General features: G+C 41.5%; 1 protein-coding gene across 1 annotated transcript; it reads right to left on the bottom strand.

Annotated features, from left to right (window-relative positions):
- Positions 1-46: 46 nt before the first annotated feature.
- Positions 47-12,981, bottom strand: dnmt3ba (DNA (cytosine-5-)-methyltransferase 3 beta, duplicate a). Its single transcript, XM_061057795.1, has 26 exons — positions 12,872-12,981; positions 11,435-11,569; positions 10,744-10,889; positions 10,124-10,307; positions 8,287-10,004; positions 8,096-8,198; positions 7,865-7,924; positions 7,625-7,680; positions 6,258-6,386; positions 5,827-5,889; positions 5,545-5,694; positions 5,348-5,455; positions 4,713-4,839; positions 4,035-4,160; positions 3,870-3,914; positions 3,702-3,781; positions 3,438-3,550; positions 2,978-3,161; positions 2,604-2,688; positions 2,293-2,438; positions 2,076-2,166; positions 1,777-1,925; positions 1,594-1,679; positions 1,426-1,495; positions 950-1,068; positions 47-677 (listed from the first exon to the last, which is right to left on the bottom strand). The coding sequence occupies exons 2-26, from the start codon at positions 11,556-11,558 to the stop codon at positions 536-538; spliced, it is 4,404 nt and encodes a 1,467-aa protein (XP_060913778.1). The 5' UTR covers positions 11,559-11,569; positions 12,872-12,981; the 3' UTR covers positions 47-535.
- Between the last annotated feature and the right edge of the window lie 11,853 nt (positions 12,982-24,834).

The following is a 24,834-nucleotide window of genomic DNA, read 5'->3' as shown; positions in this document are numbered from 1 at the left end:
TGTAAAAACAAATTTCCCCTCGTGGGATCAATAAATTATTATTGTGACTCTACAGATATATCATATTTTGTCTCTATTGCAAATTTGTAGCTTGATTTTGAACTCATTGTTTCAGGAGCGATATCTCCTCATTTCATGTTATTGTTGCTGAGAGATAACGTGATCTGTTAAAAAATGAACCGGTTTCATGATACTGAAAAAACCTGAGACAAGCCCAAAGATAGCTGGCGCACCATGGAAACTTGCTTCCTGATCCAGACCCTGAACAACAGTATTGTTTGTATAACAGCACCATCATTTATCAAAAGGAACCTTTTTAAAAAAAGTGTCGGTGCCTGCTGGTGGACCGTGTATGATTTACGAATCACAGTTTAAAAAAAGAAATAGAAAACGTAACTAAAAGTCAGTAAAAAAAACAAAATGAGGTCTTTCTGATACAGAGTGGGGTTGAAATACCTTGAAATGCAGGGCAGGATAAGGCAGTAGGTTTACTGCTGCTTCTCCAACGAGAGTGTGGAGATTCAGTTCACAGCGGTTATTCACATTCATAATAATCCTTCAGCGGAGCGAAGAGGTGACGGATCACAGGGACACTCCAGGAGCGACCCAGGACCTTCTGCCTGTGACTCCGACCCATGTTGTTCACGTCTGTGTAATGTTTGGGGAAGCCAAAGATCCTGCAAACAAATGCATTTACATGTGTTTTAGTGCCGATGAAGAAAAATGTCCCTTTGCAATAACGACCCAACACACTGTCAGCATCATTACTAAGAAGGAAGAGGCTTCATGGCTACTTGTTTTTTTGGCCTCATCTTTCAGCTCAGAGCTCCGTTTGTTACTTTTCTTGAACATGCCCTTCAACTTAAAACTCTTTCTGAGATTAAAAATCCTTTTAGACCGTATGAATTTAATTTCACAGAGACATATATATGATTTTAGAAATGCTTACTGCTCCATCTCGGTGCACCACAGGTAGTCTTCCTTGCCGTTCATGTTGACAGGAAGTGGCCCCGTCTTGCCCTGCCTTATAGAGTTGCTCTTCGTTGTGATGGTGCGGACTTTGTCAAACTAAAGGAAGAGAAGAAGAATCAGAATCCTTTTTTTTTCTTTTACAAAAACTGTTGAATAACTTGTTTTGGAGAGGAGAGCTCTGCAGATTGTTCTGCAGGATGTTTCAGACATTATAGTTCAGCTTCCTTTCAAACACCATACTGACCAAAGTAACCAGCACAAAGCACATTATTTATTATGTTACATTTTCAAGGCTTTCCAGCAATTTATCACAAACATTCTCCAAAGTATAATTAACATATGACTTTTCATTGCGTGCAGATACATCGTTCAGTAACAACAATTCAACAACAATAGATTTCAGCAGCGCGGGCGCTTCATCTTTCTGCAGGGAGAGAAAAATAAAACATTTACCGTTGCCGTGCGTCCGACTTCCAAACAGGCCTGAAGGCTTACTTTGTCATCTAGAGACGTGGCAAGAGGCCTGAAAAGAAACATATTTGTAAACTCCACTCTTCTTTTTCAGTTCCAGTGTTAGAACATGCATTAAGAGAGAAATATCATATATCAAATAGTAGGCACCTGTTCATGCCGGGGAGGTTTCCCCAGAAGTAGCGTGCTCTGTGAGCAGGACTGACCTTCACTGCGTCTATGAGAATCGGATTACACTGGAAAAAAAAGAGGGAGGAAGGGTTTTATATAGTCTGTGTGGGCATTTTCATGGGTCAGAGCAATGCTTTCACTGGTTATCAAATATGAGCTCACCTCAAGGAATCGGCAGATATCTGACTTGTCGTTTGCACTCATGAAAACCACGTTCTCGAACAACCAGAAGAACGGCCGGTCGTCGCCCTCCTTCGGCTTCAACAGGGTCAAGATGCGGTAGAACTCAAAGAAAAGCCTTCCGGTGCCCTCTGCAGGACAAACAGAGATTTCATTTTTAAAAAAGATTTAAGTGCGCAGAAGATGATGCCTTCAGCTCAGATATTTTTTCCCATTAAACATCAGATTCTTCTTGTTAAGCGGCAAAAAAAGCGTTTAATACAAGTGTGGAAGCTGCATACCAAATAATCCTTTTCGAAGAGGATTGACCATGGACAGGTCGTTACAAGGACTTCCTCCAATCAGAAGGTCAAATGGACCCCATTCAGCCAGCTGCAACACATTTTGTTTGGTTTTTAGACTTTTCAGTGTAACACTAACACAAAGAAACGAGTACAGCGTCACATTTATTTTCATTGATGGTTTGGGAGTAAACAAAACCGTCCAGCCTGTACTCACGTGTTTCCGGGTGATGGTACGAACATCATTGACATATTCTATCTTCCCCTCGTGCTTGATCATCCCCACGGCGATAGAATCCTCACAAATCTCCGAGGCGATGTATCGCTCGACTTTAAGGCCGAGGTCTTTGAGCACCAGGTATCCTGTCACGACGACACAGTAGTTAAAAGAAGGTCAACACGAGATAAATACGCTGTAATCACCATGCCTGTTTGTCCATGGAAATGTTACTGCTTTAGCACAATAATGACAAATGTTAGCAGAATGCACAAGTTTCTTTAAGTTCATAAGATGAATAATTAACCAACCTGTTGCAATGCCGTCAAAAAGAGAAAGCACCCTGATTGGCCTGCGCAGATCGGCAGAGATGGAGGGATAAATTCTGTGAGGCTCCTGCGATTTCAAAAAAGGAAACAAAGAATATTCAGCAACAACTCTTATCAGTAGCTCAACTCTTTCATAGCAGTGTTTTGTGTTAACCAGTCAGGTTTAAAGACTCTGAGTTATAGCCTTACAACTTCCCCATCAGGCTTCTAATCAGTGTTGACTTTATCTTTCCGATAGAAAGTTTTCCCAGAAAGCAGAGGGAACAACACCTTATAACAAACATCTCTAAAGTGGTTGACAAACTGTAACGTGTGAACTGGAATAGACCAAAGAGAGAGGAAAGCGTTGTACGTACAAACTCCATGGCGCTGTTGTTGACAAAGAGGTCTTGAACCTTGACACTCCAGTCTGGTCTGAGTTTGAGGTTCCCCTCGCACTGTGATGGCTTGCAAAAGTAGCAGCTCCAGGGGTCAATGTCTTTCATTTTGTCAAAGGTTCCTGGACCCACCAGGATTTCCAGGCAGTCCTTACAGAAACATCTAGGAGAGGCAGAGAAAACGGTTAACATACATGTGACAGTCAGCTGGTTAACATCTGTTAAAACTTAGGGCCTGATTCACAAAAGGATTGCGCAGCTTTTGTTCTGGCTAAATTTGCAAATGAGTGACCGCCCCCCTCAGAGTACCCTCACCCCCGCCCCCCCCCCCCCCCCCCCCCCCTTACCTTAGATTTGATGATATCTTATATTTGTGTGATAAGATTCAGAATATATAAATATTTAAGTTAAATAGGAGTCAACATCGAGCAGTGTTTACCTGCAGCAGCTGGCGTTGCCGCACAGAATGACCTCCAAGCCGGCACAGCACACGGTGCAGTACGACTGGTAGCCATCTTCATCGTAGCGATACAGTGTCTCTGTGAAGTTCATCTGCAGACAGTGACAAGATGGTGTTGCAGCATTTTGGATGTTAACAGCAGCTGTGTTTCAGATGGAGGTTAGACATTCACAAAACGGGCTGGGATGGAGTAAAGCGGACCAGAAAAGTAAACAGGGATGGATCACTGGGTCATTAGATTACCTTGCATTTTAGACAAAGGCCACCTTCAAACAACGGGTGCACCACTTCAATCTCAGAAGATCCACAACACAAACAAACATCTGAAACAACAAACCACAACGTCAGAATGAGAATTTTACTTTGATGTAACAGTTTTTAAATAATAACTCCTCCCTCCCTAAAACGTACCTTCGATTGTTTTCCCATTCTGTTTGACTTTTTCAGGTATCGATTCTGTGAAGAAAGGGGGAACATAATGATGATGATGACATAAAACCATATGATTGAAGCCCCAATATTTACTCTCATGAGAGTTTGAAGAGCAGACATAAATAACTGATGATGTCAATGTACCTCTGTTGTAGATGATGGCCTGTGTGTTCGCCTTATTTTTGTAAACATATTTCCTTTTTGCTGGAGGCTGGTAGTCGGACAGGTTGGAGTCAGAAGAGTCCTGCAGTCCATTATTTGGAGCAGAATCTTTGAGGGCAGAAAAAGATTAAATTAAGAGAAGTGTCGCTTAAGATGCACGTTTAACACATCAAAAAGAAAACAATGTTAAAGTGAAACTGCGTGAACATCCAGACAGATGTGGATGTGTAGAGATTTCTTTTAGGGGTGCAACGGATCATGAATGTAGAAGTTTACAATATATTTAAGAATCTGGGGACTGATATCTTTTTTTTTTTTTTTTTTACCTCCCAACAAAGTTCTTCAACATTACAAATACAAACTTGAAAGCTTTGTGGGTATAACAAAAACTTTTTCCCCCGTATGAGCTTTGACAATGTTGAACATGTAACGTATGCACACAGTTCATCTATCTGCTCCTGCACACAAAATCACAAACAGGCAGTGGTTTATTTAGGTACGTATGATCCACATTTTGTCAAAGCTTCAGTACTTTTGGATTCCATCGATACAATGGCAGAGATCGGATCATTTTAAAACACAATCAAGTGTCTGATATTTTGAGTCTACTCTATGAGGCCTTTTCATAATCTAGTCATCAGTTAATAAGTAAATGCCCACCGGGAGGTGCGAATCCATCTGGTCCTGTAGGCAAAAATCCTCCAAGAGCCCATTCCACCATCAGCGACAGCTCTTTTTCTTTATCTTCTGTCGATGCAAAAGACTTTTCACATCGCTCACCTGCCAGCTGCAAATAATTCATATTACATGACAAACAGTTAACAACAGTAACGTCTGAGTAGTCAGCTTAAAAAGAATATATATAAGATATGTCCTTATTAAGAGGGCCATTGGTTGATTGAAAGCCAGGAAACAAATGAGGTTTATAACTCTATTTACATTAAATGATAAGTATTATTAAATAGAAAAAAATCAAGATTACAGTTTAGTTGTTCTCACTGGTAGTTTCTAACCTTCTCGTTTCAGCCAAATAGCTGCTGTGGCTAACTGTCCACTTGTCTTTTTCCTACAAGTCAATCAACATTTGTTTTCTAAAGCTTATAAAGGACGGGTGGAACTGTCCAACCGCCCTGCGGCCACAGCGGAAGGGGAAGACAACTTGCTCTCAAACTCCAGTCATGAGGGTGATTTAGTCGTAGTTGTCCAAGTTCTTCAGAAGCTTAACGTTGTATAACTGTGTAACCAACACATGCACAGAGGAATTAATGAAAATGATTTAATGTATTATCACTCACCTCAATGATTTGGAAGATGGCTTGTTTGTAGATGGGCAAGCTGGCAAAGGAGTTTTTACAGAAGCACTTTGTGAAGTGACCTAATGGTAGAAGACTCTCGGTGTAGATCTGCAACCAAAAGTGACAAAGTCGTTCGAATCTGTTTCATCACATGTGAGGTGTTACTACCGCTTGAGACCATTAACTGCACTTCTGACCTCTGAGAACATCCCGTCTCCGAACCACTCCACACGCCGCATACTGGGGGGAGAGGACTTTGTTTTCCAAGGCATCACCATCCCAGGCCACCAGGAAAACCCCTTCACTTTTCCCCACACCAGCTCTCCTATCGGAAAGCCTTTTCCATCCTGCAAAAAAAACAAAAAACATTAAAAAATAAAATTAAAAAAATGTAAAGACGAGATAAAAATCGAACACAGAAACACTAATTCTATAAAAACATGTTGTTTAGCTCTTTTTCTGCTGATGTTGTACATTACCTGGTAGGCTTGTTTCCGTCGTGCTCTTGGAGTTGATTTAATTGGTGATGATTCCTCTTCAGTCTAAAGTTGGAGATATTTAAAACCAAAAGGTAAGGGCGAAAAGTAATTTAAAGAAAAATCACAACTCTTCCTTAAAATATATTTTTTTATGATTCACAATTTGATACCTTGCATCCGCAAAAAGTTTGAAGATAAGTGAGATGAATCTGACAGAAAGGATTTAAGAGCCTCTGTCTCAGCAGTCTCACTTGTAGCTTGTAGTGTTACCGCCCCATTCCTCATTGTAATCATGCCATCAGTTATATTTGATCTTTGTTCAGGATGCTCTGTTTTTGCATTAAGTTGTTCTTATTGATCTAGCTGTTCTCAGAGGTCAGAGGCCTTTCATTGCCCAGGGGTATTCTGGTAGTATACTTGAGTATACCTACCACCTCATCTTTGGACTCCGGACCCTTATCAAGTGTGGACCCGTTGGTTTCACCAGCCTGAAACACTGTACGGGCCTGTGGCTTCTGGCGCAAGCTGCTCTCCCAGCCATAACTCCCCCTAACGTTCCCCTGAGAGACAACACACTCCCATTACACCAAAAAATGGAAATTCATGCACATGCAAATGCAAATGTATACCAAATCACACACACTCATGCCTTCTTTTAGGGAAAGAAGAAATAGGATTGTAAAGTGCATAGGGCTGTCAGAAAAAAAAACAATAAAACGTCAAAGATTCATTAGAAAGAAGTGGAGACTAATAGGGCTATCACACTTGCAGAAAACTCCTGAAAAAAATCTGATCTTTCCAGGAGGAGCAATATGTGTGAATGCAAACAGCCCAATTCTTCGCTTGGACTTCACTCAGAGTTTCTCCTGACACATCCCTAGTCTTTTTTTCTGCAGCAAGTCCGAGCGAGCGGATGTGAGAACGTTGCAGGATATTATCTGGAGAATTCACCTCGAGCCAATGAGAGGGGGAGTGACGTTTATATCCAGAGCAGTCCTCCTGAAATGATCTAGATATTTTCAGGAGTGTTTATGTGATAACGGCTTAAAGCCCAATTCACACATACTCCGCGCTCGCCCCGGTCCGTCAGCGCCGTGCACTACGTTGTACTTAGCTGCCACTCTAGCCAATCATTGTGTTCACACAGGGCGCGCTGCGGTCCGTCTCCGGAGCGTGCCACCAACGGCTCTACGCTCTGCTCCGTTTCAAATACGGAGCGAGTCTATTTTCGCCGGAGTACGCTGCAGGCGGGCGTCAAGCTGGACAGAATATGACAGCCCAGACAGGAAGTCAGACGAGGAAACGCACAGAACCATCCGGTCAATTTCAAAATAAAACACAACATACGGACTCGCGATCGTATTTTTCATCACTTTATCAACATGACGTCAAAACAGGCACCGAATGAACAACAATGCATCCTCAGAAAGACAAAGCAACGTGTTGTTTGCATGTTTTTGTCTTTATTCCCGCGGGATCTTGTAGTTCTCCTGTGATGTGCCATGGGTGCGCTGACGTCCCAGAAACGGATCCAGTGTGACGGCGCTGACGGAGTATGTGTGAATTGGGGTTAAGAGTCTTATAGGACGTAATTTCTCATGCAGCAGAAGTAAGTTTTGCTGCTTTCTGGTTTCTTCTATAAAGTACAGCTGACAGTAATTAAGAACAAATAAAAGTCTTTACATTGAACTCAATCAAGTTTTTTTCTTCTGTCATTTAAACCTTCCATTTGTTCAATTAGTTGTAAGTAGACGAAGTAGATTAGGAAACAGACGTCGAACAGAAAATAAACGGTTACCTCTTTCCAAATGATGCCCTTCTCTCCAAGAATACGGTCACCATCATCTTTTAATTCTTGGGAAGGGAACAAAGAATATTTAAATATTAAGATCACAGATACTCAACCAAGGAGCTAAAGTATGATTGGTTTAGTTTTTAAAAGGAGTAAAATTACACTTTCCCTGTTGTGTATAACATTTTCTTCAAGTAGTGCATGCTGGTTGAATGTTGATTTGAGGCAAATAAATGTTTTTCTTACCATTTATCTTCCTGAGACGGACTTCACATGGCTTCACTGTCAGAGAATGGCCATTTGAATCTAGAAAAAAAAAAGGGTTTAAAGTGTAAATAAGTTGGATCCAGTGCACTGGCTTCTGAATTTCTGCTTTAACTGTATCACATGTGCAGCTCACAAATCACTGTCATCATCCCATGCAGGACGATCAACTTCCTTCTTCAATTTCCCCTGATGGACTTTTATTCTTCATACCTTCTGGGGAGTCCTTGTAGCTGGTGCTATCAGAGAGAATACTGTCAGACGTGATGTCACATTCACTCTCCGAGAACGATGCAAAGTCTTCACTCTCCAGAGCCTGATGTAGAAAAAAAACATTAATTAAACATGAGGAAGTTTAACACAGACACAGCCAAACATGCTGATGAGCTCCATCACCTGCATACCTGAGTAAAAAGCTGCCGCGATTGAAGTGGAGGACAGGGGAAAGACAACAGGGTCAAGACAAGCTTCCTGAAGACAGAGGTTGGCTTGGTGTCTTTCAGCACACTGGCCCAGTGTTTCTCTAGTGACGCCACTTCTGGGTTTTCCTTCTCTCCCTCCTCTGCCAGCTGATACTTAAGGAATTCCCTCGATAGCTGGTTGACCTCATCAGGGGAACTGCAGATTCCCAGCTTGGTCCCAAGTTCCTCAACAGATTTCCCTGTCACCTCCTCCCTGCTCTGGGGATTCAGCAGCTGCGCGACACTCCTCAGCACCCCGTCACTCAAGGGCAGCTCTTCTGCAATGCAACCTGTGAGCGCAATGCAGAGGGACAAAACCTCCTCTGTTAGCAGTGGCAGCGCGTCTGCAGCCTTAGACTCTTTCAGGGAGTCTTCCACAGCTTTACCGCCCAGATTGAGCTCAGGGCTCAACAAGTGGAATTTCTTGTTCTTAAGGATTTGAGGATCGTGTTCTTTGAGGAAGCGAGCAGCAGCTTGCGGATGAAGGAAGAAGGAGGTGTAGGTCCCCAGCAGGCTGCTGGCCTCCTCTAGGATAAGCAGCATGTCTGCTCTGGCACCTTCCTTTTTGGTCTGTAGATGCCTCTGGAAACTGTGCAGAGGTTTCAGTGACTGCTCCAGAAACATAAATGTTGCCCTGAGTTTAGGATCAAGCAGCCGGGAGTGGATTGACTTGGCTTTGTTGTCTTCCTTGTTGCAAGACTCAAAGTATAATACAAGATCTGTCCATATTTCCTGCATTTTTTTGACGAAAAGGCAAAACTGAAGGCAGCTGGTGTTGACATGAAACAATGGACTTTGCACACTGTCTGAACCAAAAAGGGCTGTGAGGTTGTTGTTCTCAGTAGTGCAGGACGAGTGGTGAGCATGAATATCTCCTATCAGCTCTTGAACCTGATTGGAGAGCTCTTTAATGACTGCATGGCAAGCAGCATCAGCGACGGTGTACAGCCCTCTTAAGGCTACTAGGTTGGGGTTGAGTTCCCTGAGCTGCGAGCAGATCTGCTCTAAGGCCGCTCCGTTACCATCACAGTAAACGGCCACAAGATTATCCGAGGGTAACTTGAATTTCTCCAAGGTTTCGACCACTGCTGCCGCCGTCTGATCTTCCTCACCACCCACTGACTGAAGAGCATCCACAAATCGGACACAGTGCCTGGAGGCCTCGACGTCAAAAAACCCAACGAGGACCACAGAGACGGTGTCGTCCTTTTCCAGCGCTACCCCTCCATAAATGTATACACAGTAAGGCGTGTGCTGGCAAACGGATGCAATATCTTTGGGGTACTGCGGCCCCAGTTTAAAGCGTGCAAAATCTCTTGACACCTGTTCGCCTTCAGCAGAGCCAGAATAAAACTGTTTGTAAATAAATCGAATGGCTGCTTGGCTGCAAGGCGGCGGCTCGGGCAATTGGCTTAGTCCCACACTCGCGGAGGCTGCAGCTCTTTTGTTGTGTTTTTTGGTGTCCACATGTCGCTTGAGTTCAATAAGGCCTCTATGATATGTCACCAGGTTCTTGTCACAAAAGCGGCAGTATGTATAGTGCTCTCCCAGAGCACTCTGCTCGGCCCAGTCAAACATTTCGTTCCACTTGACAGAGAAAGAGAACTTAGTTTTTGTCCCTGTGCCGTTCTCCTCCGTGTCTGGCTCCATTTTAGGTTTCGCTGTCAAAGGAGAGAAAATATTAATTCACAATGACTGAATGTGGTGATATTAAAACACACTGATTTTGTTTTGATAGCACAGGGTAAAAAAAAAAAAAAAAAAAAAAAAACAGACTTACATTTACGTTGCCTGGGACGTATAATGGTATGTTCCAGGATGGGGCGGATATCACGGCCGTCTCGAGCTTTCACAGGGTCGTAGTCTTCACTTTTCACATTTGCCACGAAGAAAGCCTTGAACCACTTCAGGATCTCAAAGCTGCTTCGAACATGCCCTTTTATGAGCTCCTCAACTGGAATGGCCTAAATTACGACCAAGACAAACAAACCATCAAACAAAATTAAATCTCTTTCATAGTGAACGAGGGTAACAGTATACTTCATTTGATATATTGCACATACTGTACACTTGTGCAAACATTGAACGCATTCTGAGTCAGTGATTTATATTAACAGATACCTTTCACCTATCAGCACCTTTAAATCTCCAACTTGACATGTTGTATCAGTTTTGTTTATTCTTACATGAAGGTATAAAGATTACATTTCATAGATTTATGAGGGATAATAAACTGGGACATTTTTCTGGAGAACAATAGAAAGCAAGATAAAAAATTAGAACAATAAACAATTGTATGTACAGCTGCCTGCTCAACATTATTATTGAGTCCCCCAGTAAGACTTTATCATTATTTATATAATTTACAATGCTAACCGATTAGAGAATTGGAGTGCATACCTTTACGATGCTGTTCTTGCTGAAGGCCTCACTGAGCAGCCTGAAGTTGTGCCTGTAGTCATCCTCATCTTTTGCATCGAACTTCACCTTGGCCAGGTCAACAGATCCAGGAATAACCCAGTCCATGAGCTGACAGTGAGAGGCCCCTATAGGATCAAACACGATGAAGAAAACAGAAAGTGTTGATGGGAGAGGGAGAGAGTTGATCCCATGATGGGATGATGCACGATGAAGTATTTTTCCACGGCATAATCCTGACTCTTATGTGACAGCTCCCTGTTGCACTCTGTGCTTTTCTGTTTGCGTTTGCTACAACAGATTCAGGATGAAATCGTGCTTGTTTGCCTGCAGAGAAATGATTTAGAAGCAACCACTAAAATACAGCAGAAGCTAAACACAGCTGAACCCCAAAACTGTACTAAAACTAGAAAACTGTTCAATCATCAGTTATAATATACGGTTTATATCTTAAAGTATAACGGAAATATGGCAGTGTAATGAAACTGCAAGCAAAACTCTTTGGAAACAGGTTATACAAGAACTGACAGACAGGATAAAAATATTTGTCTTTTTTCTTTCTCTCTTGTCACCACCACAGACATTAAGCCAGCAGTTAAACGCAACACACAATTTGGCATAAAAGACGAGAAGGAGGACAACTTCATAAGTTCTGGTCGTGCTGACGGATTACCTGAGCCCATGTGCCGCACATCTCTGAAGCTTGTCTTCAGCTGATTGTTGGCCCAGGTCAAGACGTAAAGGCGACTGGATTTATCGCTGGAGGAGTCTGGAGACACAACCGCTGGACTTGTCATCTTGCAGCAGTCTAAAAGAAGAAGAAAAAACAAAACTGTTAACCGTTTAGATTTTTACAATTTGCTGGACAAACTAACAACCCATGCTTATAACAATATGGGCGTTTTACCCAAATAATCTTAATCTACATTTTTAATGCATTATTTTGAATTGCATTTTTAGCAATCATTGAGAGTTTGACGATGTAGGAGAGAACAACTTCATTCATTTCATCATTAGTGTACCGTAAGTTACATATATTTTTTTATATTATTATGTTTTAAATCAGAGCCTTGTTGGATTCTGTGCTTAAAAAAGAAGCCCACGTCAGATTATCGTGGTTCTGGTGCCACCACTATCAATGTAATGCTGCCACACAATCTGTGGTAAACAGCTTAGTTTTCTTCTGTGATTCATACTGAATCCCTTTAAAATGGCAACTTTCCAACATTTCTCCTTAAGGAAAACATGGCTGTCATGTACTGCCATGGCTGGCTCATCGGGGTGGGGGGTGGTGGTGGTAGATCAGACTGGGCCAAGAGTGGTTTCTAATCTCTATTGTCTGACTATTGGGGAGAAAGGGCGAAGGCTGTCAATCTTTGCATTTGCAAATTCAGCTTGCATCGGACCATTTTCTGCTTCTGTGTACATCATGACACTGATCTGTGCTAAGGCTGTGGCCCACGTTGCTGCTGCTGCCTCCTCTGCCTCCTCCCCTTCCTTCACAATGTATAGAAAGTGATAATGAAATCTCGCGTTGTCCACATTTTGCCGCGAACGTCCCAGCACAACTTCCACTTTTCACTACCAAAGGATACAATGTGAAAAACAATGTGTCAAAAAACAAGGGGCAAGTGCTTCCACGCTGACCGGCGTTTTTAACTTCTTGTCTTCATTTCACATTACATGCATCGTGAAGTAGCTTCAGTCTGGTTTCACATGAGAGCATTTATGTTTTAGATACAAGATTAGACCACAAAAAAATAATAATGAAACACTCCGACAGCCGTTTACTAAGGCGTAATAACAACTGACTATCTGTGCATACACTCATTGTTTGAGTGTACAGCAACTAGTAAATATAAACTAATATAAGTCATTATCTGGAAGTCAAAAAAAAAAACCCTCTCCGGTTCACCAGCCCATCTGCTGTTTGTACGAGCTCACCGGTCTTTGTTGCGAGCAAGCAGAAGGTTGAATTAACACCAAGCCGGGACAATGAAACGTATTGCAATCGACCCACGTGTGTGTATCATCTGCAAAGCCTGTTTCTATAGGTAGGAAGCCTCGTTAGAAAACAAGCGTTTCGTTTAATCCATAGTCAGTGACTTACCTCGGTCGTTCCCCTATAGAAATAGTCGATCCTCCAGACTCTTGCTTGCCTACAGCACAAACCGGCCCGGGTGACGTCCGCGTTATACGGAAGGATCCATTGGAGGAACGATACTGGGGGGCTGTCCTGTAGTAACAAACTGCAAGCTCCCCTCTTGAATAGTGACGGTGTTATTGCGAAACACCCCATTAGTTTCTATAGCCCCCCCCCCCCCCCCCCCCCCCCCCCCCGCCCCAGTGGAGCACTAAACAAGTCATTGCATAGCATCGCAAATAAGATGTGCATACCAACCCGATGAATATATCAGGTAGTAGAATAATATGCCCAACATCACTAGCTCCATTAACTTTCGCGGCATGAGCAAAACACCGAGCCCACAACATTTGCACAGTCGAACCAAATATTCGGGCAATAAAATGTTTGCGTCGCACTTCAGGCTAAACCCTTTAATGTCAGTATTTAATTTCGTCACCAAATTGAAGCCACATTAGGCCAAATGTTTAACACTGAAACAGTAATTATAGGTTAAAGGTTTCATGTTGGACCCGTAATGGCGGCTGTTGTACCATCATTCCCTCTTCCTGTTTTATCATACTTTGCAACTTTACCAGTGGGATGCATTTTTAAGCATTGGTCAATTTAAAAAAAAAAAAAAAACTGTCTGTATCTCGCTTCAGCTGTGAAAAAAAACCAAAATATAAACGATTATCGCAATGGACAAGGTGCAGACATCATGGCGCCTACAGGCCATTTTGAGTATAGTGTAAAAAAGCGTATCGTTATGCAACAGAGACGTGGCCACATTAACAAATAACCTGGTTATAATATGGTGGTTGCATTGAGTTTGGTGTAATATTCAAAATCGTAAACACTGGCACCAAAATGGCTAACAATAGACATAGAAAAAAGTAACTAACACATGGTCAACAAACATCCCGATTAAGTCTTTTCTTGGATTGATTGGGAAATTACTTCATGGGCTACTTAACAACAACAACAACAAAAACTGGTAGCCTAGGCTAACATGTTGCATAGTCTCTGTTTAATTTTCATTCCAACAGAGAAGACTTAATGTAAAGTAGCTTCATCCATCAAACGATGGAGACGGAAAAACCAAGAGGGATACGACAGTTTACGACCAGCTTTGAACTTCAAACTCAAAAGTATTACGTATGCGCTGTCACGAGAGAACGGGGAAGAGAGGGAGGTCGGGAGTTTAATGTGTTTGTCTGAGTGAGTTTGTCTGCGCTGACATCCATGTTGAAATATTTATGGGATGATACTGAGGTGTATAACCCTTCATGTGAAACTACTCCTACGGCGTGAAATACTGCTTTAATACCGAATGTCCTCGTGATGTCATTACAAGGATAACTCCAGGCCTTTCTGAGATCATCTGCTGTCCATGGTGGTCTGCTCTAGTGGTAGCCTACAGCGGGGTCAAAGAGGTCAGGGTGGGCTTTGTTTGTCTGACCACATCTCCTTCGGCCCGTCCTCCCAAAGGACGGGATAATCAAAGAATAGAGAAAGAGAAAAGTATTGGATTTTCACTTTCCTTCATTTGACTGATGTTCGGAGACGGTGGAACGGTAGACAATGCGTGGATGCTTGTTTTTGTTCTCGTAAGAAGTCAAAATGTCCAAAAGGGGATCGGTAATTTGGAGTTCTCTGTAAAGTGTCATCACGTGATAGGTTAAGAGGTCCAACAAAGGAATTCAGGAGTCTCAATTGTGACCAATGCTTACAAAAGGAGGAGAAAAGCCCACCATAAATTCCACTGGTCGAAAAGCTTGAATGACGGGTCCAGCAAAGTTTAACAAGTCAAGAAGCCTTTTTTCAAGTGGAGTATAGATGGCAATAAGGTAGATGGTAGATGGTTGCTCCCATACGTATTCCCTAAGAAAATATTCAATTAGGCTTATCACTGACAGCAGCTCTTATCTGAATAGTATTTAATCTGGCATTAGTCAAGGATTGCAAGCTCTTGGGGTTTAGCCATTGTTGTAAATGATTAACTATAGAGAGCCTCAATCTCAAAACATTCGAGCACTTTCATCATTTCGTATACCATTTGACCTTGTCTAAATGTCTAAATTGTATTAATCCTTTTTTTTTTTTCAGGCCCTCAGTGTACAAGTTCCCTTAACTGCACCTTCCTTGTGAATACATCAACATTAATCATGTAGTAAGTATCAAGGTGTGTGAAAAAACAATCTTGACCACTTTCATGAGTGTCATGCTGTGTGGGGGGAAAATAAAAGCATAAAGGTCTGAGAACAGGGTAGAAAGGTCTGAAATAGGGAGCACTCTGGGGAAATGGCTATTTCACACTTAAATGAATGGGTATCATTTGGAAAAGCTCAGCTGTTAGAGGCACTAAAGTGGTGGCTTCTCAGGACAATTGAACTACCGGGTACTTGGCCATCCTTTCATACAGTCTGTAGCTTTAGGTGTGATTGTAGAGGAGTGTTTGAAGTCTTGAAAAGTAATTTTGCACTGTAAAAATCTTCAATGCTTGTTGATTATTTGGTTTTCTGATTGTGTAATTGACTCTTAGACTGCTTGTGATATTTTAGTTTTTGTCAAAATAGCATGTAAAGACAATAGGGCTCATTCACTAATACATGTGTAGAAATGTTGTTACTCTTCATATTGAATAAGTGCATGCGCAGAATCACCGTTGGAGCATGACACTGGTCAATTTTGTTCTCACCATCGCCACCGTATGCAAGTGATTCAGAATCGTTCTAAATTGACGGGCTCGATTGCAACCTGCAATCACTATACTCCCACGCCCCCATCGCTTAATGTAAGGACATCTGATTGGTGTATCAAGCCGAGAGTGGTGAGGTGAAGACAAGTAGAATCTGCAATAAATTATGGACCCTGCATGCCCTCAAATGTGCTACCAATTAGTCGTTTGGTTTTGGCAATAGATGTGCAATTTCATGGCATTATTGGTGGGAGTGGTTGGCCATTTAATGAAAGTCAAAACTGTTAATATTTAATATTCTTCACTGTAAACTAAGTCTTTATTAATTTAGATGAAAGATTTTTTTAAAGTAAAATAAGGAAAACAAACAAAAACTTTATCAAGGGAATTTTCTAGCTTTTTAGCTGCCAAATGCTAAACCTTGTTAACCGGCCAATCATCAAGACTGAGTCTCTTTGGTGTATCGGCTTTACTGCCTAAGTCCTTAAACAGAGTTAAAGTTGGAGTAGTAAGAGAAGAACTGACACATCGTTGGTTTGGGTTTTTAATGGGATTTCTTGACTGGGGCGGCAGTAGCTCAGTCTGTAGGGACTTGGGTTGGGTCAAGTCCTGGTGCGGACCAAGCATTGAAGTTGGTCTGGTAGCTGGAGAGGAGCTCAGCAGCGCCTACTGTGGGCAGCTCCGGCACTCTGACATCTCTCCCTTAGTGCATGTCCATAGGATCCTGTTTGTGTGCATGTGTGTGTATACTTCAGCCTATGTGTGTGTTGCATGATTGCAGAGTGTAAAAACTGAAATTTCCCCTTGCAGGGATCAATAAAAGTAAATCTTAATCTTAAAGACAAGCTCAGAAAAATACTATTTGCACTTTTAAATAAGTGCAACCCATGCTTTATGTGATTAAAATAAGACAAACTTTGCATTTGACACAGTCAACGACTATAACAAAATAGTCCTCTATTTAAACTAATGGGCTCATAGCTACAAAATCTCAACTAAACCAGCTGCACTAGACTGTCGTGTGGTATTGACAGAAAAACCAGTGGTCTGAAAACAGGGAGAGGAAAGTTTGTAAAGGGAAGAAAAAAGACTGACAAAGGTCAGGGGGAGCATTCAGGGGATACGGATTAGAAGACAGAGCCTGACAGGTGCAATCAGATGTGTCACACAGCCGTGGCAAAGTGGATGTCAATGCAGCCATGGGGGTGCCGCTATGAGCACGTCACAGCCAATCAGGAGGGCAGCGTGAGAGCTGCAGAGTGTTTGGGCACAGGTGGCTCTGACTGATCCTGAACATGTGAGAGAAAGAGAAGTTGGGGTTGATCAAACATGCAAATCAGCTGTTTTTGAATGATCGGGAAGTAGTCTGGTTTGCTGCTACATGAGTTTCAGTTGAATTTTGACAACTTGTGCGTGACTTGACCAGCAGAATGTCTGACCACTTAACTCATTCACGCACGTCGGTGTGAAATGCAGATGTTGTGTGAAAGATAACGCTTCAGTTACGAGCGGTGGTTCGGTCACCGGGGTCACAAATACAATCTGCCTTTGTGTCGAAGAAACTGGCTTCCTCTGGGCCCCCCAAAGCCTGGCAGACCACAGAGGGGTGTTTGAGTTTGGGCTTACTGACATGCAACTTCTCCAAGAGAGGTGTGGAGGAAACTGGTTTGACATTTCTGCATAAACTTCAACATATTTATCACAATTTTGAAAACTGCTGTATGACTTGCTCCGGAAATACGACGTGTTCTGTCACATGGAGCTTACTGTCGTGCAGTGAATTTAGCTCATTTTCATGTAGGAACTTGTTTTTACACACTAGCTATAAAATGGGAGGATCACTTAGCTTGAATACAAACAAATTGTCAAAGAAAGTTTTTGCATGATTCTGTTGTTGCAACCCTGTGGCTTGCTATGTGAATGTCAGCAAGCTGTCAGAATCAACTTGCAGAGACTTGAACTTCTCTCAGGAGACCACAGCCAAGTTTGTGTTCGGTAACTTTTAGTTGTGTGAGAAACACTTTTGAGAGCATTTACTGTTTAGTTTCTCGTTGGTAAATTCAACGATGACGGCTGACATTTAAGAGATGGCTCCTGAAAAGCTCTGTTTGAGGAAGCAATGAACAAACATGAATGTGCAGACACTAAATGACATTATGAAGTTGTTTGACACTTGAATGCAGCGAGAATGGTTAATGTGCTTGCACGAAGTTCATTATTTACACCTTTAGCAGGTCACAGGGCAAAAATATCATTCAACTGTGTTCAGTTTGTTGGCCATCTAATGAATGTAAGTCAAATGTGCTAATCTTTTAGAGCTAATCTTTGCTCAATTTAAGGCTGTACACCGCCTTGAGTCTCTGCTCCTCGTGCCGTGTGCTCATTTACGCCCCCTCATGGATTCACAAAGAAAACGAGGGTGAAAGGAGAAGGGTGGAGGCCTCCTCTTCAGCTCTATAATCCTGAGTCAAAGCGGTGCGCGTGTGGAGAAACAAGCTCACACTTTGGAGGAGTGAGAGCCGGAGCTGAGGCCCTTATCTCCCCCACCCCCCATGATTAACCACACTCATCGCCCTCTATGGTCCGTCGTTTCCTGTTACTAAGTTACCAGTTGCCATGATTTGCCTGGGCCGCTTGTGTTTCCATGGCGACTGTGCCCATTCTGTCGTCTCCTGGCTGCGCTGTCCCGATGGCCTGTATCCACCCCGGGCCCTGACCCACACCACAAGTCCCTCCACCCCCTCCCTCATGGTCCCATAAGGCTGTCAGTGTGTGTTCACGTCGCTGTGCAGCCCCATCACCATGCCAGACTGGTGTGTATAACTTCTGCCTGGTGTGACTGAACAGACAAAAAGAGAGCGAGAGAGAGAGTGTTGATGTAAAAAATGACACTAAATATGCAGTCAGCACGCTCCCTGTCTCCTTTACATGGCTTCACTTCATCTCACATCAAACACAGCATCAGTATGAGGAGAACAAAAACTGTCTGATTCTGAAAGGGGGAGGTCACCCAGATCCTGCAAAAAAGAACAAAAGAAAGACACATTTCCTCAGTTAGAAAGTCCTTAAGGCATTTAATACAATCATTTAGACTTTTTCTTTCTGAAATCGTATTGTAGCCAATATGTTTTTCTCTCTGTTGGTGTTGTTTAATGAGCAGACGCAGCTGTAATCCTTATAGAAAGTTTAACTCTACAAGTTAACCATCACAATAAAAAAAGAGTCTAAAATGTATGATCACATTGCTAACCCCCCCCCCCCCCCCCCCCCCCCCCCCACCTATAGGCCTACTTCTATGAAACCTACTTCACAATTTCATTTTTGAAAGCTTTTACTTAAAATGATGGGTTGTGAATGGAAAAATTTTGAATGGAAATGGAAATATTTCCCATATACTTGAAAATCAGCACCAGATTTATACAGAAACCATGTCCTACACATTAAGATAAGATAAGATAATCCTTTATTTATCCCACAATTGGGAAATTTACATTCCACTGACCTTAATGTAGACAGTTACATTTATTTAAGAAAAGCATCAGACAGTAACGACAGTAATGTTAATTTGAAAAAAGCTGTTATAGGGATTTGCTGTTTAATTGAATAAAGTATAATGTACTTTGCTAGTCCATCCGGTAATTAGATGGCGGTTCAGTGGAAGATGATAAGATTACACGAACATCTCACTTTTGTTTTATACCCAGTTGTTACTCCTTTGTTCCCCATAGTCTTGTTTTGTTCAATGAGATAACATTGCATATTGCAGGCTGTATAATTAAAGTGTATGCCGGTTATGAAAAGACAAAATTGTTCCCGTTGAAAACATTTGAAATGTTTGAATAAACCCAGAGTAAGAAGTAGGCAAATATTTGGAAAGACTTAATGCCATCTAGATTCAGAGAGACATTTTTCAGTGATATGAGTCATTAAAAAATGAGTGAATAAAAAAGGAATACATTCTAACTCCATTCTCTTTCTTTGTAATAGGTGGCAGCAACAGTGCCTCGAAATGGGCATCCCGAAATATCAGCAAATGAAACCATTTTTATGGCTCAGTACAACCAATGGTGAGTATTCCTGTGATTTAGGAGAACCGACTTTTAAATCGGCACATATAGCCTTACATTAATTTTAGGATCCGGCATAAAAATATTTCAACATGGAATAACTTTACTGTCGAACTATTAAAACACAAGTGTGTTTTATTGTCACGTTGGTCGTGAGCAGGACGGGTCCAGTTGAGGATGTTACCACACAAAGGAGGTGCAGTTTTCATCTCCACCATCAGGAGGCAGTAGTGCTCAAATTGTCAGTCAGGCTGTATCACGCCGGGAGATCGACACCGGGCAGAGCAGGGTAAACTGATTCACCATCACTCCCCCTCACTGTGTGTCTGCCTCTCATACTCGTCTTCAGTCTAACACTTGTAGCTCTGTGTCACTGGCTGTCTCTCTGTTTACTGTCTCTGTCCCCCCTTAAGCTCTGCTGAGGTTGTTGCACCCTCCTCCAAGACAGATTTTGTTTGTTTACACTACAGCTACACAAGAATTCTCTTTACAACTAGATCTGCAGACATCGTTTTTGTTAGCAGTTTAAACAGCCCTGAAGAAAGAAAGAAAAAACCTTAAATGTGACAGCTGAGCACTGTGATACCATCAGAGGTGGAAACTTCGGGGAAACTCAAGTATAGGCACAACTTTGAACCCTTTAAAATGTTATATTACTTTGTTCTTATACTCCTCTGCATTTTAGGCAAAAAAATTTGATCGTACGCTATAGTTTTTGTTCATAGAAGGATGTAAACACAAGAATAATTATTTTAAAAAATGATGCATTATTTTTATTAACTCACTTACTATAAAGTTGTAAAAAAAAAAAAAATGTAGAACCCCAGTTGCCAAAAAGCTTGGAGGCTGTGCAAAATGTAATCAACTGAGACTCTCTATTTGATTATGATTAGAAAACAGAAAGACAACATGTCAAATGTTGACACAGACAAATTTAGTTGTTTTTGGAAAATTCTAAATGAGAAATTGAAAAAATGTTTAAAAAAAATGCGCTTTCTGTTTGGAAATCTTGGACGCCCTGTTCTCTGTGCCAAAGAGCAGAGGGACCATCCTGCTAGTCTTCAGTGCACAATTCGAAAGCCAACATCCGGTATGGGGGTGGATTAGTGCATAGGGCATGTGTAACCTGCTTATTTGTGAAGGCACCATAAATGCTGAAAAATATATGCGGGTTTTGGAGCAACATATGCTGCCAACTTCTGTGTCAGGGAAGACCTTGCTTATTTCAGCAAGACGTTACCAAACCACATTCTGCACGTACTACAGAAGCATGGCTTTGTAGTAAAAGAGTCCGGGTGATAAATTGGCCTTCCTGTGGTCCAGACTTGTCTCCTATTTAAGATGTTGGGGGGTATTATGAAGGATAATTTAAGACAGGGAGACCCTGAATTGTTGAACAGCTGAAACCCTCAGCATGAATGGTAAAACATTCCATTTCAAAATGATAGAAATTGGGTTCCTCAGTTCCTAATGTTGTAGTACTCGAGATTGGTCTTGGTCTCAAGACCACTATTTGAAGGTCTAGTTTTCGTCTCGAAATCGAGAGCATTTTTACTCAATCTTGTCTTGGTCTCAGTCTAAGCGGACTCCAGATTTTAAATCAAGACCGGTAAAGACCACCACTGATACAGTATGTCACCACTCTGTTCATTACAATGACTAGAACGAAAAACGCCAAATTAAACAACGAATAGCTTCACTGAATTTATAGTTTGGTTAAACCATTAGGAACTCATCTGGAAAAAGTCAGGCAAAATAAATCACATGGCAGTGTACAGCTCACTACGCCATTAGGTCACTGAATGTTTTGACTAATCTTTGGAAGTCTTAAAAAGAAGCATGTTATGGTGCTGTGTCGCTGACGCTTTAATTTAAAAGCAAACTTTGCTTAAAAAAGAGAGCTCTTGTACTTTGTTCACACTCATGTTGGGTTTTTTCATGAATAGATTTTGGTCTTGGTCTTGACTCGGTATTGGTTAGTGTGGTATTGACAACAACACTAGATTTAGATGGGGCCAACTGCCACTACGGAAGAAGTATAGTTGACAGAAGTTGCATGATTGTTATCTATTCAAACGTCTTCAAACGTCATCTTCAAACAGATGAAACTTAACTGGACCTTCCTTGATTATTTTTGTTACAAGAATAACAAACATGTTTAATATTGTGAAATAGTGGCAGTTTAACTGTGGCATCAAAACTAAGGTTAAGAAATAAAGAAAGTGATGTCAGAAAAAAAAGTACTATATAGATATAACAGAAGGAAGTTAAGTTTTGTGACTTTTTCCAGATAAAATAAATCATCTGGGATTTTTTTTCCTTCTAATGAACATGGATTCATGTCTCTTGGATGAAAGTGTTGGTTTAATACGTACTGTACATCCACCCCAACCTAATCCTGACGTGAACATTCTGGCTGTTACTATCGCTTCTGACTTCTCTCTATGCTTTGCTCCTGTCTTTGTTTCTTCAGCCACTAGGCTAGCTGCTGTCATGTACATTTCCTGGACTGTAAGGCTTGACAGCATGTCTCCACCTTCTCACATTATACAAAAGTGAAGCCAAAATACATAATAAGAATGAACTAAAATGACAGAAATCGTGTTTGAGGTGTACTTTGATTTTGTAGTTTCAATAATTGATTGTATGAAAGACGGATGACACCACAGCTCCCTGAAAGTGAAGCCAAATCACACAAAGCACAGTTAGAGCTCCACCTACTGACTGGCTGCAGTATAGGTCAAAAGGTATAGGTCAACAGAGGTGTAATCTGGGGAACGAGCTGGCTTTGTGTAACGTCAGAACTAGTGAGGCGGAATGGCACCGTGTCTTTGTGCATGCATGAGTGTATGTGTATGTGGAGCTCCCGCTGTGTGCTTACAAGCTGTGTCTCTCGCGCTTCTGCAACGCCATCATGCAATGTGAATTCACACACTAGGGCACCAATATTATGCACTATTGGATGCAATGTGTTAAGAACACAGGCATACTGACGGCGCTGTTGCGAAACAGCAATCTGTACGCGGCTTGTTTGGGCTGTTCCAGCCTGATATGCATGACAGAGGCAGAGCAGCCAGCTAGGAGGTATATTGCCATACTGCCACATAAATATGCTCCTAATAACAACTGATAACAAGCATATAATGGACTGAACTGGTTGACTTGCTGTGAGAAAAAAAAAACAAGGGCCCAGAATAGAACCCTGAGGAATACCAGTAGTGATGTTAGAAAATTCAGACAAAGGTTGGGGTTACACTGTACATGTGGTACTTGAGGTAGGATGAGGATGGGAGAGTGCAGAGCCTGAGATAGACTGTTTGTTTTTGGAGGGATGAGAGGATGATCTGGTGGTTCAGTGTGTCAAAAGCCGCCAAAATGTCCAGCAGAATCCAAATGGAGGAGAGGTAGGCTGCTTGAGCAGTGTGGAGTGCACTAAAATCAGTTTAGTGCCCCTTTGGGTGAAGAATCTGAACACTTCTTCCACCACTGGATATCATGTGCTCTAGAACATGTGGGATGTAGACAACAGTGCATAGACAGAGAGGATGATATTATTTTCCTGTTATCCAGAGTTTAGTGGTGCAGGTCCGAGTGTAAATAGATGGGTGTGAAACTATTGTCATTAGGCTGGTGTGAGGTTTTAAGTGATAGGTTTTATTTTATAACGTGGGGTATCTCAGTGCGGCACTACCCTTGCTGTGGGCCTCCAGGACAGGACTTGTCCACCTTGTGGTGAAAGGAAAGCGCTCAGTGGGAGATTGTGAACATAATTACAGCACTTTTGCCTCATTAGGAGTGAGGAGGCGTGACCCTGCCTGCAGGTCTGACAGCTGAACCACACCATGGTGGTGCTGAGAGATGATCTCCACTCAGTGGAGGAGGGGGTTCTAAGTGTTAGAGGAGAGCAGTATGAGGCCTGTTTGATTAGTTGTGTCCTCTGGTTGAAGATCTATTTAGATTTATTTTTTTATGTGACTAAAGTAGTGATACCACAGTATAAAACTACTCAACACTGTCTTATTCTAGTACAGAAGTATACTTGCCTCAAAGGTATTTATAAACAAGACACTTGCCCCCTGTGAGTTTTGTGTGTTTAGATATTATTATTTGATTATTAATTCATGGGGAGCAGGACATAAAATCTGAATGGCATAGCCCACGGATAAATCAGAGGGGTCAAAAGATGATCTAAGGTCTTAAACGTGTTCATAATTTTTTGCTTTTCTCTATCAAATTCATTATTTGTGACGTATTTGACACATTAATCTCTTAATCCTCTAAAATGACAAAACGTAATTCAATATGAGATGACTTTACCTTCTTTAGATTCAAATACATAAAAATATAAAATACTTTCACACTTTCAACCTGTTAAAGTTCTACGATTCTTTCTGACAAATCCAATAAAATCACTAAAAGCTCAAGGTTGACCGGAAACTGCCTTTACAAATGAATTCTTACAAAATCATGTGGAATCCAAAACAGCAGAGAATATCACAGATATTTAAAACTCCACAGGAAACAGACGAACAGTAGAAGAACAGAAAAAAAACACAGAAGCCATCTGAGATTTGTGCAGAATCAAGTTAACCTCGTATTGGGTTTTGTTTGACCCAAACTGATTAAATGTTGTCCCAGTTCTCAAAAGTCTGTTACCATGTAATTTTATTAGGATTTTCTTTTATTTCAGAGTCGGAACATTTAACATTTACTCTGACCCTTAAATCATTTTTTTGTTTTCATAAAATCATCATCCGAAAGGCAATAATTAACTAAGGTTTCAGATAGGCCTAAATGCAGTAGAGTACAACAATTTATTTTCAGCTGAAATCCAGGCCAACTGAAGAACAAATATAAGTAAAAGTACCTTAAATGTACACAAGTATTATAATATCAGGTAATATACTTTCCACAAGATTTTTTTCCTCAAGTGATATGCTATGTAGAAGAAAACTCAACCAAATGCAAATCCACGTCCACAGTTAAACCTTTCAAAATAAGACTATTTTTAAGGAGTTCCCTCCCTCGAGGGATGGATGTCCTAAGAGAAGACACCAAACCAAATGATGAAATTAAATGAAATGGCTTACAGCGCTCCTCGGCCATTCACCACACAAACAAACATACAAACAAAAAGAGTATATTCTGTTTGTTTTTTTTCTTTTGACTGACGGGCTGTTCAT

Source organism: Labrus mixtus, chromosome 15 (genome assembly GCF_963584025.1).
Source record: "Labrus mixtus chromosome 15, fLabMix1.1, whole genome shotgun sequence".
Taxonomy (NCBI): Eukaryota; Metazoa; Chordata; class Actinopteri; order Labriformes; family Labridae; genus Labrus; species Labrus mixtus.
The sequence above is the reverse complement of the archived record's forward strand: the minus strand, read 5'-3'. Positions and strand labels throughout refer to the sequence as shown.

Excerpts from the sequence above, each read along its gene's own strand:
- dnmt3ba (XM_061057795.1), bottom strand. The coding sequence starts at position 11,558 with ATGACAAGTCCAGCGGTTGTGTCTCCAGACTCCTCCAGCGATAAATCC. Across the intron at positions 3,782-3,869 it reads GAATGGGAAAACAATCGAAG|ATGTTTGTTTGTGTTGTGGA; the intron begins GTACGTTTTAGG and ends TTGTTGTTTCAG. Across the intron at positions 3,162-3,437 it reads GGCAACGCCAGCTGCTGCAG|ATGTTTCTGTAAGGACTGCC; the intron begins GTAAACACTGCT and ends TGCCTCTCCTAG.